The sequence below is a fragment of the Eleginops maclovinus genome, chromosome 1 (genome assembly GCF_036324505.1).
Source record: "Eleginops maclovinus isolate JMC-PN-2008 ecotype Puerto Natales chromosome 1, JC_Emac_rtc_rv5, whole genome shotgun sequence".
In the NCBI taxonomy this organism is placed as follows: domain Eukaryota; kingdom Metazoa; phylum Chordata; class Actinopteri; order Perciformes; family Eleginopidae; genus Eleginops; species Eleginops maclovinus.
The window spans coordinates 25876788-25890803 of NC_086349.1; the positions used below are offsets into that span (position 1 = coordinate 25876788).

General features: G+C 40.2%; 1 protein-coding gene across 2 annotated transcripts; it reads left to right on the forward strand.

The window, feature by feature from the left end:
- Positions 1 to 3017: 3017 nt before the first annotated feature.
- On the forward strand, positions 3018 to 13928 carry LOC134867296 (protein-serine O-palmitoleoyltransferase porcupine-like). 2 transcript variants are annotated; one of them, XM_063887755.1, is made up of 15 exons: positions 3018 to 3213; positions 4387 to 4530; positions 5776 to 5968; positions 6080 to 6123; positions 6676 to 6857; positions 7793 to 7923; positions 8467 to 8487; positions 9010 to 9024; positions 9102 to 9227; positions 9315 to 9415; positions 9515 to 9591; positions 10638 to 10701; positions 10861 to 10946; positions 12381 to 12491; positions 13293 to 13928. In XM_063887755.1, the coding sequence occupies exons 2-15, from the start codon at positions 4395 to 4397 to the stop codon at positions 13392 to 13394; spliced, it is 1389 nt and encodes a 462-aa protein (XP_063743825.1). In that variant the 5' UTR covers positions 3018 to 3213; positions 4387 to 4394; the 3' UTR covers positions 13395 to 13928. The 2 variants fall into 2 exon arrangements, with proteins under 2 accessions (XP_063743825.1, XP_063743833.1); XM_063887763.1 differs by lacking the exon at positions 8467 to 8487.
- Positions 13929 to 14016: the final 88 nt, after the last annotated feature.

Sequence of the window (14016 nt, forward strand, 5' to 3'; positions counted from 1 at the left end):
CCCTTCGATACGGTTTGTTGTTTTTATTCCAGAAATGTGTTTCACATACAGTGGGGCAAAAAAGTATTTAGTCAGCCACCAATTGTGCAAGTTCTCCCATTTCAAAAGATGAGAGAGGCCTGTAATTGTTATCATAGGTATACCTCAACTATGAGAGACAGAATGAGAAAAGAAAATCCAGGAAATCACATTGACTGATTTTTAATGAATTAATTGTAAATTCCTCGGTAAAATAAGTATTTGGTCACCTACAAACAAGCAAGATTTCTGGCTCTCACAGACCTGTAACTTCTTCTTTAAGAGGCTCCTCTGTCCTCCACTCGTTACCTGTATTAATGGCACCTTTTTGAACTCGTTATCAGTATAAAAGACACCCGTCCACGACCTCAAACAGTCCTACTCCAAACACCACTATGGCCAAGACCAAAGAGCTGTCAAAGGAGACCAGAGACAAAATTGTAGTGAAAACCTCCTTCCATCAGCAAGGGCACTGAAGATGAAGCGTGGCTGGGTCTTTCAGCATGACAATGATCCCAAACACACCGCCAGGGCAACGAAGGAGTGGCTTCGTAAGAAGCATTTCAAGGTCCTGGAGTGGCCTAGCCAGTCTCCAGTTCTCAACCCCATAGAAAATCTTTGGAGGGAGTTGAAAGTCCGTGTTGCCCAGCGACAGCCCCAAAACATCACTGCTTTAGAGGAGATCTGCATGGAGGAATGGGCCAAAATACCAGCAACAGTGTGTGAAACCTTGTGAAGACTTACAGAAAACGTTTGACCTCTGTCATTGCCAACAAAGGGTATATAACAAAGTATTGAGATGAACTTTTGTTATTGACCAAATACTTATTTTCCACAATCATCTGAAATAAAAATCCTACAATGTGATTTCCTGGATTTCTTTTCTCATTCTGTCTCTCATAGTTGAGGTATACCTATGATAAAAATTACAGGCCTCTCTCATCTTTTTAAATGGGAGAACTTGCACAATTGGTGACTGACTAAATACTTTTTGCCCCACTGTATTTCCTCTGTGTGTTTACTGAGGCATTAAGGGATGCTTCATATGGATTTATTCCAATCAATAACGGATGATTACCTGCTTTCACATTTGTTTAAAGTCAGATCCTCATCTGTAGTGTTTTGCAAATCACATGTTCTCTATCTCTTGTGAGGAAAAAAATTCTGGCCTGAGTTGGAATTTCGAGGCCAAGGTGAAACATTTGGAGAAAACATTAAAAAAACCTAATTTTTATAAGAATTCTGGAGAAAAGTTCTGAATGTTTTTTCTAAGAATTTTAAGAAAAAGTCTATTAAATTGTTTTTTCTTGGAAAGGAAAAAAAGTTAAAAAAAATTAAGGGAAAAAGTGACTTTTTTTCTAAGAATAAAAAAAAACATTTTAGAAACAAGTCCAAAATAAAATGGGAGAAAAAGTTCCTAAATGTTTTTTTTGTAAACATTTTGATAGAAAAAAACTGACAAGTTTTGCCAAGAATTCTGGAAAAAGGGTCAAAGTTCTGACTTTAATGTAAGAACAAAAACAAATAGCTTTTGGTCAGATCTAAAAAGAGTGATACAAACTAAATCTATGCATCCCAGTTTGTATCAAGTTGTATTCACTCCACACAAGAAGCACATGCTTGTGTGGAGTGAAATCTGAAAGTGGCACAAAGCAGGGTGGTGTTTGAGGGAGAGCATCTTCAGCTGTGTTCATGTCACTGGACATGCACCACTCATCGACTGAACGGTAGAGCCTTCAAATCAGATGCTGACACCAACTTTTCACCTCTGATTATCTGGTCTTTGTTTATGTTTCAATTTCTCTTTGCCGCATGCTGTGACCCCCGTCATAGCATTGCTTGCCTTGTAACACTGACATTAAAACCAAACAACAACATCCAAACAACACCGTGTCCGTCCGACTGCTCTCCTCGCTGAAAAAGCATTTCAGGGCTGGATGTTCCTGTGGTTCAGAGTCTCTTCAGATTCCTCCAGATGCAGGCGCCGGAGAGATTGTTAAGTCGACCCAAAACTGTCTTTCTCCTCGTCTTGGTCTGACCTCTTTATCCATGTGTCATAAAGCATTACAGCGGTCAGCTCCCTGCCAGCTGCCGCACACTCCCACTGCAGAAGAACAGTACAATAACAATAAGGTGCCTTCATTTGGCGGAGGTTCTGCCTGCTTGCAGTTCCCACAGAGTGCTTTTACTTCTACCACAGCACGGTGCATAAGTAAAACTCTGCTGAAAAACAAATGCTTATGTTTGTGCATTCTAAAATGACTATTTCTGGTCTTTCATTTCAAAAGCATGGTGTCTGAGCTCTAGTGTCAAGCTTTATGTAGCTTATGTGAGTGTCCTATTGCACATACTGTATCTCCATCTGTGCTGTTATTTGTGTTGTATTTTCTAACAGGTTTTGAATAAAAAGGAGGCCACTTTATCCGTTGTTTATGCATGTTGAGTAAGCTTTGTTAATGGTCTCTCAATGGATCAGTTGCAAGGCTTTTAAAATATTTGTGATGCCAGATTGTGATAAATCTACCCCTGGAGCACCTTGATCTGAATGATGTATCAACATTTAAACTGCAGACTTTGCATGATACAAAAACAAACTAGACTACAATTAGCATTTAACTGACTGAACACAGAAATGCAAATATTTGAATACAATTACATTCCTATCTTATGCATGATACACAGTCACATTGCTACAGAACACGTTTTGCTCATCCTGGGTACATATTGTTCAATATACACAATTGTTTTCAGTTCTTCTGCAATAGTTCCCAAAAGAAAAGCAGGTTAAGTGCATGTTTTTTATTAGTCATACCCACAGTTCACCTCCAGAAACCTCTTGTAGCAGATCTCTGAGCCAGATGCTGGTCCTCTGACTCCATCTGCACGCTGTACACATCCCATTGGTCAAAAAGCACCGAACATAGCAAACGAGGCTTCTGATTGGCCGCTCTGCTGTCACTCAAACCCAACCCGAGCGGTGATTGGCTGACGAGTTCGCACCGAAGCAGCTGATTGGTTGACGCGTCTCCGCCCGGGTTTCCTCCAGCGGACAGTCCAGTGGTGCTGATGCTGTGACAATGGGAGTCCTCCAGAAGAGAAGCAGCATCCGGACCGAGTGATTTAAACACGGCGAGCTGAACCGGGACGAGAGAGGGTAGAACCACGGGGAGGAAGCTGCAGCTGCTGCCGAAAAAGGTGAGTTTAAACCGGGTGAAAGAACTGACATACCCGGGAGGCGGGGGGCACGATTATCTGCTGTGGGGGGCAGGGGAGACCCGCTTTATAGCTGATAGCTGGACTGTAAACCCTCCTGCAGGCGAGGGGAAGCAAGGTTAAGAACACAAGATGCTTTTCTGTCTGCTGATGGCTGGATATAATAAGCATGTTGCAGCGGTTGTGTTGCAGCTGTGAGGCATCTCTTCACCTTGGCCGACTGCATTGCGGAGAGAGCATGCCTACTACTCCTCAATGCACTGTAAATAAGTCCTCAATACAATAAAACACTGCTCAATAATTCAGCATGGTTCTGGGCTACAGTGTGCATATCTAAGATATTTTAAAACCCTTCCAGTTTGATGCATTTGCTGCAGAATCAATGTATGCATTCTGATATGTTGAGCAATATCAGAGAGCAGAGATATTTCACGCATTCAAGCAAAAACTTTGACAGACATTGCATGGATTTGCACAGATTTGTAGTGAGGTGCAGTGCATGCTGGGATTTGAAGTTCTGTGTCTGTTGACAGTGAGTGACTGTCATAGCTTATGTGTGCTAAAAGGAAGAGCTGCAACGATTTGTGGAGGAATTGATGGTTAAAAATTCATTTTTTATGCAGAGATTGCAGAAAATCTGGTTTCAGACTCTGTAATATTGAGATTTGCTGCTTTGCTATGTTTTATTTTATAATAAAGTGGATATGTTTGGCTTTTTGACTGACAAAACAAGACTCTTGGACCTTTTACTATTTTTCTTGATATTTAATAACCACAATTTAATGGTAAGTTAGCTTTATTGATTAGTTGACTTATCAATTATGGTAACTTTAATTGGAAAAATGATTGGCAACTATTTGGATGATGAATTGGTCGTATTAAAGTACATTTTCCATGCAATACTTGTAGACAAATTTGGATATTTCCGGCTTGTTTTGTAAATACTAAAGTGGTCACCTTGGACCTTCTACTATTTTCCTGACAGTTTATTAAGCAAACAATTGGGTGACAATGAAAACAATGCTTGGTTGCAGCCTTACTCTAGAGCAGCATACATACAGTATGTTGTGCTGATGCATTAAATATATGCTGACCCTGGTGATACATCTCTGTGTTGCACTGAAACATGGCTTCCTTCTCCCCTCTGCTCCGTAGGTCCAGCGATGGGAGCGTTCAGCCGGCAGAAGTTTTTCCAGGAGCTGTTCCAGGGCTGCCTGCTGCCCACGGCTCAGCAGGGCCTGGAGCAGGTGTGGCAGCTGCTGCTCATCTGTCTGCTCTGCCGCCTGCTCTGGATGCTGGGTGAGACTCAGTCTGTGCTTCAGTCTCACAGTATAGCTAATAATAACTTGAATCAGGCCTGGGATCGCACATTGAGTGTTGAATACTCTTTACAACCATGGGCAAATTCAGGAGATGAAGCCTTTGTCACCTCCGTTACAGGGAAGGTACTGATTTAAGGACACTTTTCTAATTCAGGCCCCCTTTGAGGTCTATCTGTGCACGTGCCTGCAAAGAATAGATGCAAGTGCTTTATATTCCAGTTAATGCAAAAACATGTTTAAAAGAAGAGATTTTTAAAAGGAATCTACGAGGTTGCAGGACATCTTCTCCAGGGATGTGTTTCCCTAGCAGCTTAAAGAGACAGTTTCCTTTAGTTATTTTCTTTTGTTTTTTTGTATGATTTATTTGTGGAAATTTCAATACAGTGTACAGTAGTCCTCACAAGCAAGGATATTAAGAGGGTAACAATGTTCACAGTCAAACCAGGTGAGGATACAAAGGACCACCCCCTCACTCCCAATCCCAACAGAAAAAGCAAAGCAAAGTTAATGGCTACACTAACTACGAAATACAATTCAAGCAAAGCTGCTGCAAGCTACTAATGCGGGCTACAGATTAGGTGGTGCGGGTAGGTCGGCGTGTAGGTGTGCATCACTGGCGCACTGGCATGGTTAGTCAATGGTGGCAGTATCCAGTCGGAGAGACCTGACATGATTTAAGAAAGGCTCCCAGACTTTAGAGAATGTATTAAGAGACCCACGCAGTGTATTGAACTTTTTCCAGTGACATAAAATGGAGAGCATCCCTTATCCACTGAGTGTGGGATGGTGGGTTGGAATTCTTTCTATGTAACAATATGACCCGTCTTGCTAGGAGTGTGAGAAAGGCCACAAGAACACAAAAGTAGGAAGGTAGTAAAAGGTCAACAGGTAAGACACCAAATATGGCAACTAATGGGGAGGGACAAATGTTGGCAGATGTGAGGTCCGAAAGAGAGTCAAAGACATCCTTCCAGAATGACTCAAGGGCGGGACAGGCTCAGAACATGTGACCAAGGCTGGCTGGTCCAAGGTGGCACCTTTAGTTTTTTTGAAGTAAGGAAAGAGTTTGTTGTACGAACTGAGATTGCGAGCCTACGTGTAAACATAAAATGTTACATGCACACAAACACCCCGTAATCAAAGTGACTTCTGACGGACTGAATAAAAACCCGGACATTTGTTTATTGAGTGAAGCTGCGCTTTCTTTCCCTCTGAACCTCAGGCCTCCCGTCCTTCCTGAAGCACCTGGGCACCGTAGCCGGAGGTTTCTACACCCTCTACCTGTTCTTCGAGCTGCACATGATCTGGGTGGTGCTGCTCAGCCTGCTCTGCTACCTCTTCCTCTTCCTCTGCAGACACTCCACCATGAGAGGCACCTTCCTCTCCATCACCGTGCTCATCTACCTGCTGCTGGGGTGAGAGCTGCGTCACATCACGTCTAAGATTTAAGACCAGTGTTGCAGGGAAGATGAATCTGTGGAGAGAAACACTTTAAAACTGAAGCTGTTTTTCTGTGTTTTCATCAGAGAGCTGCACATGATGGACACCACCAACTGGCACAAGATGAGAGGTAGGACAGGGATGTCTCCGGCTTAATGCAACTGTTATACCTTTTACTCAGCCCTTGTTACCTTGAATTCTTGAGGAAATGCACCTTTCTTTTCTTGCATGCATTCATAGTGAACAAAGACTCTAAACATGGAGAACATCTATGTTGAATTGAAGAAAATTGAGAACAGAAAATCTATTCATTTTGACAGTTGGATGCTCACCTGCTCCCAAACATGCCTTTTGAAAAGATAAATACTATTCATATCACTTCCTTTGAAACAGTGTTACGCCTGTGCTACTCTGCAGGTTGATTATTTATTATTTAGTAATGCTTTTAAAGTCCTGTTTGAGTGAAGTAGTAAACATCAGACTGGATAAATGAGACCTTGTTTGTAGTTGTGTGCGGCCTTCAGTTTCTTTGATTCATCAACACTTCTCCGTCTTTTTATTCTTTAAGATCTCAAGGTTACTCGGGGGGGAGAAATGACTGCACCGCTCATCATTTGTCATCAACGCTGTAGTTATTGTGCATGATGAACGAACCCTTGACTCCTCCTCTTGCTGCTCCCAGGCTCTCAGATGGTGGTGGCGATGAAGGCGATCTCTCTGGCCTTCGATCTGGACAGAGGAGTCGTCGCCAGCGTCCCGTCGCCCCTCGAGTTCATGGGGTACATTTACTTTGTGGGAACGGTCATCTTCGGCCCCTGGATCAGCTTCAACAGCTACAGAGAGGCTCTGGAGGGGCGGAGGCTGGTGAGTGGGTTACAGACATTATTGTTATTATTATCATTGTTTTATTTTTTCAAAATTATTATTATTATAATTTTATTATTATAATTTTATTATTATAATTTTATTATTATAATTGTTTTTCCTAAATCATTATTATTTGTATTATTATTATATATTATTTTTAAATCATTATTTTTCTAAATTATTTTTATTATTATTATTACTTTATTATTATTTTTATTTATTTATTATTATTATTATTATTATTATTATTATTATTATTATTATTATTATTACTTTCACATTATTATTTTTTATATTTAAATGTTTTTTCCTTTTCTAAATTAGCATTATTATTATTTATTTTTTTGTTTAAGTATCTGTATTATTAGTATCGGATGTTCCAAGTAGATTGAATAACTTTGAAATGATCATCAACATTTCTGTCTATCTTTTGTGTTTAAAGCCAATATTTCTGCTGTTTTATAATATTTATTCAGCTACACTGATATTACAAGTATTAAACTATTATCAGTATTATTTTCCAGTGTTGATTTCTTAAATAATGAATAATTCCTAGTTATAAAGTAAAAAGCTCAACATGTAGTGAATAAAAAAGACAGCATGCATGTTTTAATCTTACCAAATATTCTTCTTCAATCCATATTTGTTGCCGTTTAGTCTTGAAAAAAAAACCCATTTTCATTGCCATACATTCTTTTTTGGAACTCACACTTGCTGCACAGTAACAGAGGCACACACCTCTCTTACAAAAGCACCATGAACTGCATTTAAAAAAATACCTGAACAAAAACCCCACATTTAAACACCTGTAGAGAAACTTCGGCCCTAATGAAGACTGTAAAAGTGAGGGTGATGATTATTTAAAACATCGACTCTCTGATCTCTCTCTCTCTCTCTCTCTCTCTCTCTCTCTCTCTCTTCCTTCTCCTCAGAGCTTCTCCTGGCTGTCTAAGGTGTGTGTGAGCTGGGTGAAGAGTCAGGTCTGCCTGGTCATCTCTAACTGCGTGGCTCCATACCTCTTCCCGTACTTCATCCCGCTCTATGGAGACAAGCTGCTGCGAGGGTGAGAGGAACTCAGAGATACACTCGTGGAAATACCTGATACCTCTCTGGGATCTGATTAAAACTTTAATAGACAGAAACACACATCGTGTCTCTTACCTGTAATGCATTCAGTGTTTGGTTGAAGAGCGTTGCAGAGTGAGAGGTAATTGCCTTCACGAGAAAAATACCGGCAACGTTTTTACAGAAACCTCGACACAGATACTCAAGATGATCCACAGAGCTCCTTATGAGCAGATTCAGGTAGGAGCTATTTCCTTTCTACCCAACAACACCTACAAAGGAGTGAATCTCTAGAGTTAATGCGCGCTTTATTTTGTGTATCGATGCGCGATAGAGGAAATAGTTCCCTCGTGAAACTGTCCACAAGCTCTGTGGATCATCTCCAGGTCAGGAACCACGATCTAACTCCGTTATATTGGAGAGCAGGCAGACATGTCTCCAACACTCTGCTGCTCACACCAACACGATGTGGATTATATGTTTGATTTTGAGGTGTGCTGTCCCTATAATAAATGTCTTGTATGACCTGCTTTGTTTACAGCAGAAAGAGGAGGAAGATCAGGTAAAAAGGAGAGTCCAGACTCGGCTTTGCTGGCATGCATGTTCCCTATTCTGTAATGCATGCTTTTAACTTCCGTCAAACACCTTTACCTGCATGTATCCGCATCACGACCCCCCCTCTGTGCAGCCACATCTGCACCAGGCGACCCACCAACCTTCGGCATGTTTAAAAAAGTGGTGATACTTAAAGCTGCCAGAAAACATCTGAGTACATTCTTGAATGTCATTTACATCAATAGATATTAAAGGACGTTTTGCTACAGAGACAGGAGTATTTGTTGGATTAAAAAGAAACACACACACACTTATATCCAGCCTTTTTGATTGAACACATCGAACCTTTAACTGAGCAGGAAATGCAACAACAAAAACAAGCATGATTACATTTGGAAGTGCATTCATATACTGATGATCTCTTTCAACTAACTCTGACCTGAGAGCAGTTTCTGGTGCAAGTTGAATATGATATGAATTGAATGCATCACTAACATTAACTTCTACTCTTTGTTCTGTTGCTTCTCAGAGGAACACCGGCAAAGTATGTTGAATTATAATACATTTCAAATTCAATTTAACCTGAAATTGTCCTCTAACATCTCTCTGTTTCTTCCTCAGGTGGCTGCTGGCGTACGAGAACACCATGTCGTTCCACTTCAGTAATTACTTCGTCGGTTATCTGAGCGAGACGACCGCCACTCTGGCCGGAGCGGGCTTCACCGAGGAGAAGGAAAACCTCAAATGGTCAGAAATGCACGTGCAGAATAAAGACAAAGTGTGTTTCCCTTCATTGACGTGATAAATAAGCACCTTTACCTTTGTGCGTTGCAGGGACTTGAGTGTCTCCAAGCCACTCAGCATCGAGTTCCCGCGCTCCATGGTGGAGGTGGTGACGTCCTGGAACCGGCCCATGTCTCGCTTCCTGCACACCTGTGAGTCTCAGCTCTGGTTGCTTTATGGCAGCAGCTGTTCAGTGTTTGTCTAACGGCTCATTTAAAAACCGACTCTCTGCCGACGCTCTCGTCTCACAGATGTTTTTAAGAGCGCTCTGAAATTCGGGACGTTCTCCGCCATCATGGTGACGTACACAGCCAGCGCCCTGCTGCATGTGAGTACTGTGTGTGGACGACTGACAGTGAGATTCAGTGAAGTTTAGAGATGTAATATTGGATTAAATATACCTCATTGGGAAATTGTTTTCTTACAGGAGCATGTTTACAAGGTATTACACATGAAAAGAAGAAAGTAATACAGTAAAAATACATTAATAATACGAAACATGCAGAATAAGTAACACTACTCTATAGTAGACTAACCTACCACTAGAAAATATTAAATGGGCTAAAGAAATTAAGATTAAGATTCAACTTTATTGTCATTGCACAGAGTACAAGTACTAGGACAACGAAATGCGGTCCCTGCATTTGACCCATCCTAGTGTTAGGAGCAGTGGGCTGCCATTATGTACGGCGCCCGGGGAGCAGTGTAGGTAACCAGTGTCTTGCTCAGGGACACCACGGTGGCACTTGGTCTTTCGGGGACTTGAACTGGTGACCTTCCAGTTCCCAGGCCAAGCCCCTATGGACTTTGCCACCACCGCCCTATCGTAAATTCTAACGTGTCTCGATTGTCTTTGTATTTTAAATAATAATAATTTTAAAATGCAGTGAGGCTACTTATACATATATGGATAAAAAATGATAAATAAACAATAATAATTGTTAACGTTTGAAATAGTAACAAACCAGAGTCCTTTATACTGACCAAAAGTGCTGGAGGCATCTTATGTTTTACTTATTACAATCATTTAGCATTTTTAAAGCCGGCTCTGTTGTGATTGTTTAGCCCCTTAGAGATGTCCCGCCCCTTAGCCTATCACGTACAATGTGTTGGAGGAGCGCTAGGCAACAGAAGCGTGAGAGTTCCATAGTGATGTCACTAAGTTCCGGAAGTAAACAAAGGAGTCCAATGGAGGAACACAGGGGTTTGAGCCTTTGCAGACCATTTACATACGTACATATAAACCCCCAGAAACATAATAGGGCCTCTTTAAACCACATTACTGGTTTCCAAACATAATCAATAGTAACTGGTACGGTTTAATGTGTGTCTGTTTCTGTGCATTGTTTAGATTTCACCTCTCATATCTTGCAGGGTCTGAGTTTCCATCTGGGCGCCGTGCTCCTCTCTCTAGGGTTCATCACGTACATCGAGCACGGTAACGCTTCTATCTTTCCCACATCACCACCGTTTTAAAGTGGGTGCTTGGCTCTGCAGTAACGCTTAATGAACTGTTTCTGTTTCTTTATTTCCCTCTCATGGACGAAGCTCTTCCTGCGGCTCCTCTTTAATGCTCCGCTCTTGTTTTGTGTTTCAGTGTTGCGGAAAAGGCTCGCAGCCATCTTTAATGCTTGTGTTCTGTCAAAGAAATGTCCGCCAAACTGCACTCACCGGAACAAAAAGGTAGTGTGCATCTTCCTTTCATCCCTTCAGAGCAGGGGGTTTTATTATCAGGCTTTAGGACTGGCAGAGGGCTCTTCAGAGGGCTATATTAAAGAAATAGCATTCATTTATTTAAGTTATAGTATTTAATAGATTTATATATCAGAAAACTTACATATAAAAAAATAGGAAAATTACAATATATCTTTTTTTATTACTAAAGAAATGCAAATTATAATATGATTTAAAATGTAAGCTATCAAAAAGTAATTAGAAAAATACATATAAATAAAAACTATTTTACCGTAGAAAAGTGGAAATAAAAAAATAAAATAAATGCAATTATAAAAATCAGGAAATAATAATGATTTAAAAAATCCACAATATATCTGAACTAATACACAGGCTGTATATATTATAAAGTAATAAATATATATTATAAAATACAATAACAATATGTACATTTCCTGGTTTTCTTCTTACTATTTTACCGTAGGAAAGTGGGAATTTAAATAAGATAAAAGCAAGTATATTCATTTGAAAACTTAAATATAAAGTATAGGAAAATTACAATATATATGTTTTAAATTACAAAAAATGCGTGTTAAATACCACAAAACAAAAGCAAAAATATTAGAAAATACAATTCAAATGTTCATTTCCTGTTTTTCTTCCAACTATTTTATCTGTTCAAAGCGTTGCTGCTCTGGCAGCTCCTCTCAGAGCAGGAGGAGCTCAAAGGGGGTTTGCCTAGAGTATCTGCCGGCCCAGTTTCCATTTGAAAAGTCTATTTTTACTCTGCATATATCCAAAAATATGACCCCTATAACCTTACCTTTGATCTATCCTATAATAAGATGTGTAATTCAACATCCCCAGGGAGCAGTGTATATCAGAAAACATGAAAAACAGGCTATTTTTTAAGACTTTTATCCAAACTGTTTCAAAACTACTGTGTAAATTAAGTTTTTGTGAGGGAAAAAACAACTGCAGCAGTTCATGTGCTCTGCTTCACTTTCAGTTGATATATTTCAGGAGTTTACTGGCAGAGAGCCCAGCAAAAACCCCTCCTGTTATATTGGTTTCACACATCAGGAGCAGCGGGGAGGGGGGGTAATTATGATTCATGCCAGGAACAGGTCGCCTGCAGTGACGGAAACATATTACAGATGGTGCTTTAAAAACCCCTGGAAATGATGGTGGTTTCAAATGACAGGTATTGTTCCAAAATCAATCAAAGTAATTTATTTATCTCGCTGGAAATTGGGTTTTGTGACAGTTGCTCCACTTTAGAAATAAAATAAAGGGTACAAATTGAGCAAAGATATTTCTATGACATCAGAAGTTCAAGTAAGAATGTGCAATTATAAAAAAAAAGTGAAATGTCCAACAAAGTCTGAAATAAAATAGAATGAAATATTCCTTTTTCCTAACATGGCGTCCCTCCCTCTGCAGGGTCTCTGGGTGTTTCTCATCAACATCGTGTTCAGTGCTCTGGCGATACTCCACCTCACGTACCTGGGCTCCGTGTTCAACTCCAGCGTCGACTACATGGACGAGGAGGAGGTGTGTATGTGTGTGTGTGTGTGTGTGTGTGTGTGTGGTGTGTGTGTGTGTGAGACTGTACACTGTACTCACTGTACAGCACACTATGTGACATATGGATATCTGAAGTGCTATATGTGGATGTGAACTCAGCTGCAGTATTTATAGTGTGCTCTGATTTATTGCTTTGACATAAATACAGTTAGAGGATTTAAAGTTGAAACCAGGGTTTTTGGGGATCTTAAAGGGTGTTTATTTCAGAAGAAAGGCCTGAATCCATCTTTTAATAGTCCTGACATTGCTAACACTTTATGTGGCAATAAACAGAACCATGAGTAACTGAGTCGTTCATATTCATTCATAGATTTTGTTCAGAGTGGCACAACAAAAAAAATCTTAATTAAATTTAAAAACTGCCTTAAACTACAGGAACCCAGAAAAGCAAGAATTGCAAATATCAAATATTTGTTAAAAAATAGAAAAAATGTTGAACAAATAAAAAGGAAAATAAAGCAACAAATATTTAAAAATATAGTTTCAAAAAATATACAATAAATATAGAATATAAAAGTAATGCAATAAAAAAGTGTCATAAAAAACTATGAAAATATGTCAAATTAAAGATAGAAGCTCTGCACATTTTTCGTTGATATGTATTGTATAGAGATGTATTCCCAAATATGGGCGTTAATGTAAATAAGAGGAAATGAATAACAAATCTTTTTTTCTCCAAAAATGTTAAATGAAAAATATAAGTTAGTCAATGTTTTTGACTGTTGTGATGTCCCATTGAGCTCACATAGCATGTGCTGCCCCCTACAGGACGATATCACCCATCATACCATCCAGAAGTGGTCGGAGCTGAGCTGGACGAGCCACTGGGCCACGTTCGGATCCTGGATATTATACCGCCTCATCCTCTGATGACGGGGGACGGAGCGACTGAAGCAATAAGGACAGACGTAAGACTCCACGTCTGCACTGTGACTTTATCCTGCAGCAGGCCCAACAGAACAGAACAGTGAACCAGCATGCAGTGTTCAGGTAGCATGCTGGGTAGTCTGTTTTTCTAACCTGCTGGGGACTGGATCTATATTAGTGTTCTTTTGACTCCCTGCGCTCCACGTTATACCCTGAAATCCTCAACCTGACCCTTACAAGCTGTCCCTAAAGAGTGGGCCCTGAAGGCAGCATCTCTCTGGTTCCCTCCTCAAAAAGTCAATGGCATTTTTCCATTGGATTATTTTAGAAAATAATCACTGTGGCAAACAAACATGTATGATCTTTACACGATTTGTTCAGCAGGATATCTCCACATATTAACACCACTCTATGATTTCTGAAGTAAAAAGCTAATGTTAGGCTATAAAGGAACTACAGCACGGTCACATGACTTCACGTCACCACCGCTAAGCTAAAGGTGGCTAATGTTGGGCTATAAAGGAACTACAGCACGGCCACATGACTTCACGTCTCCACCGCTAAGCTAAGGTGGCTAACGTTGGGCTATAAAGGAACTACAGCACGGTCACATGAATTCATGTCA

Bases quoted from the DNA above. Each gene is read 5' to 3' on its own strand.
- LOC134867296 (XM_063887755.1), top strand. From the start codon at position 4,395: ATGGGAGCGTTCAGCCGGCAGAAGTTTTTCCAGGAGCTGTTCCAGGGC. The intron at 4,531-5,775 runs GTGAGACTCAGT...TCTGAACCTCAG, and splicing joins CCGCCTGCTCTGGATGCTGG to GCCTCCCGTCCTTCCTGAAG. The intron at 7,924-8,466 runs GTGAGAGGAACT...CTTTGTTTACAG, and splicing joins GGAGACAAGCTGCTGCGAGG to CAGAAAGAGGAGGAAGATCA.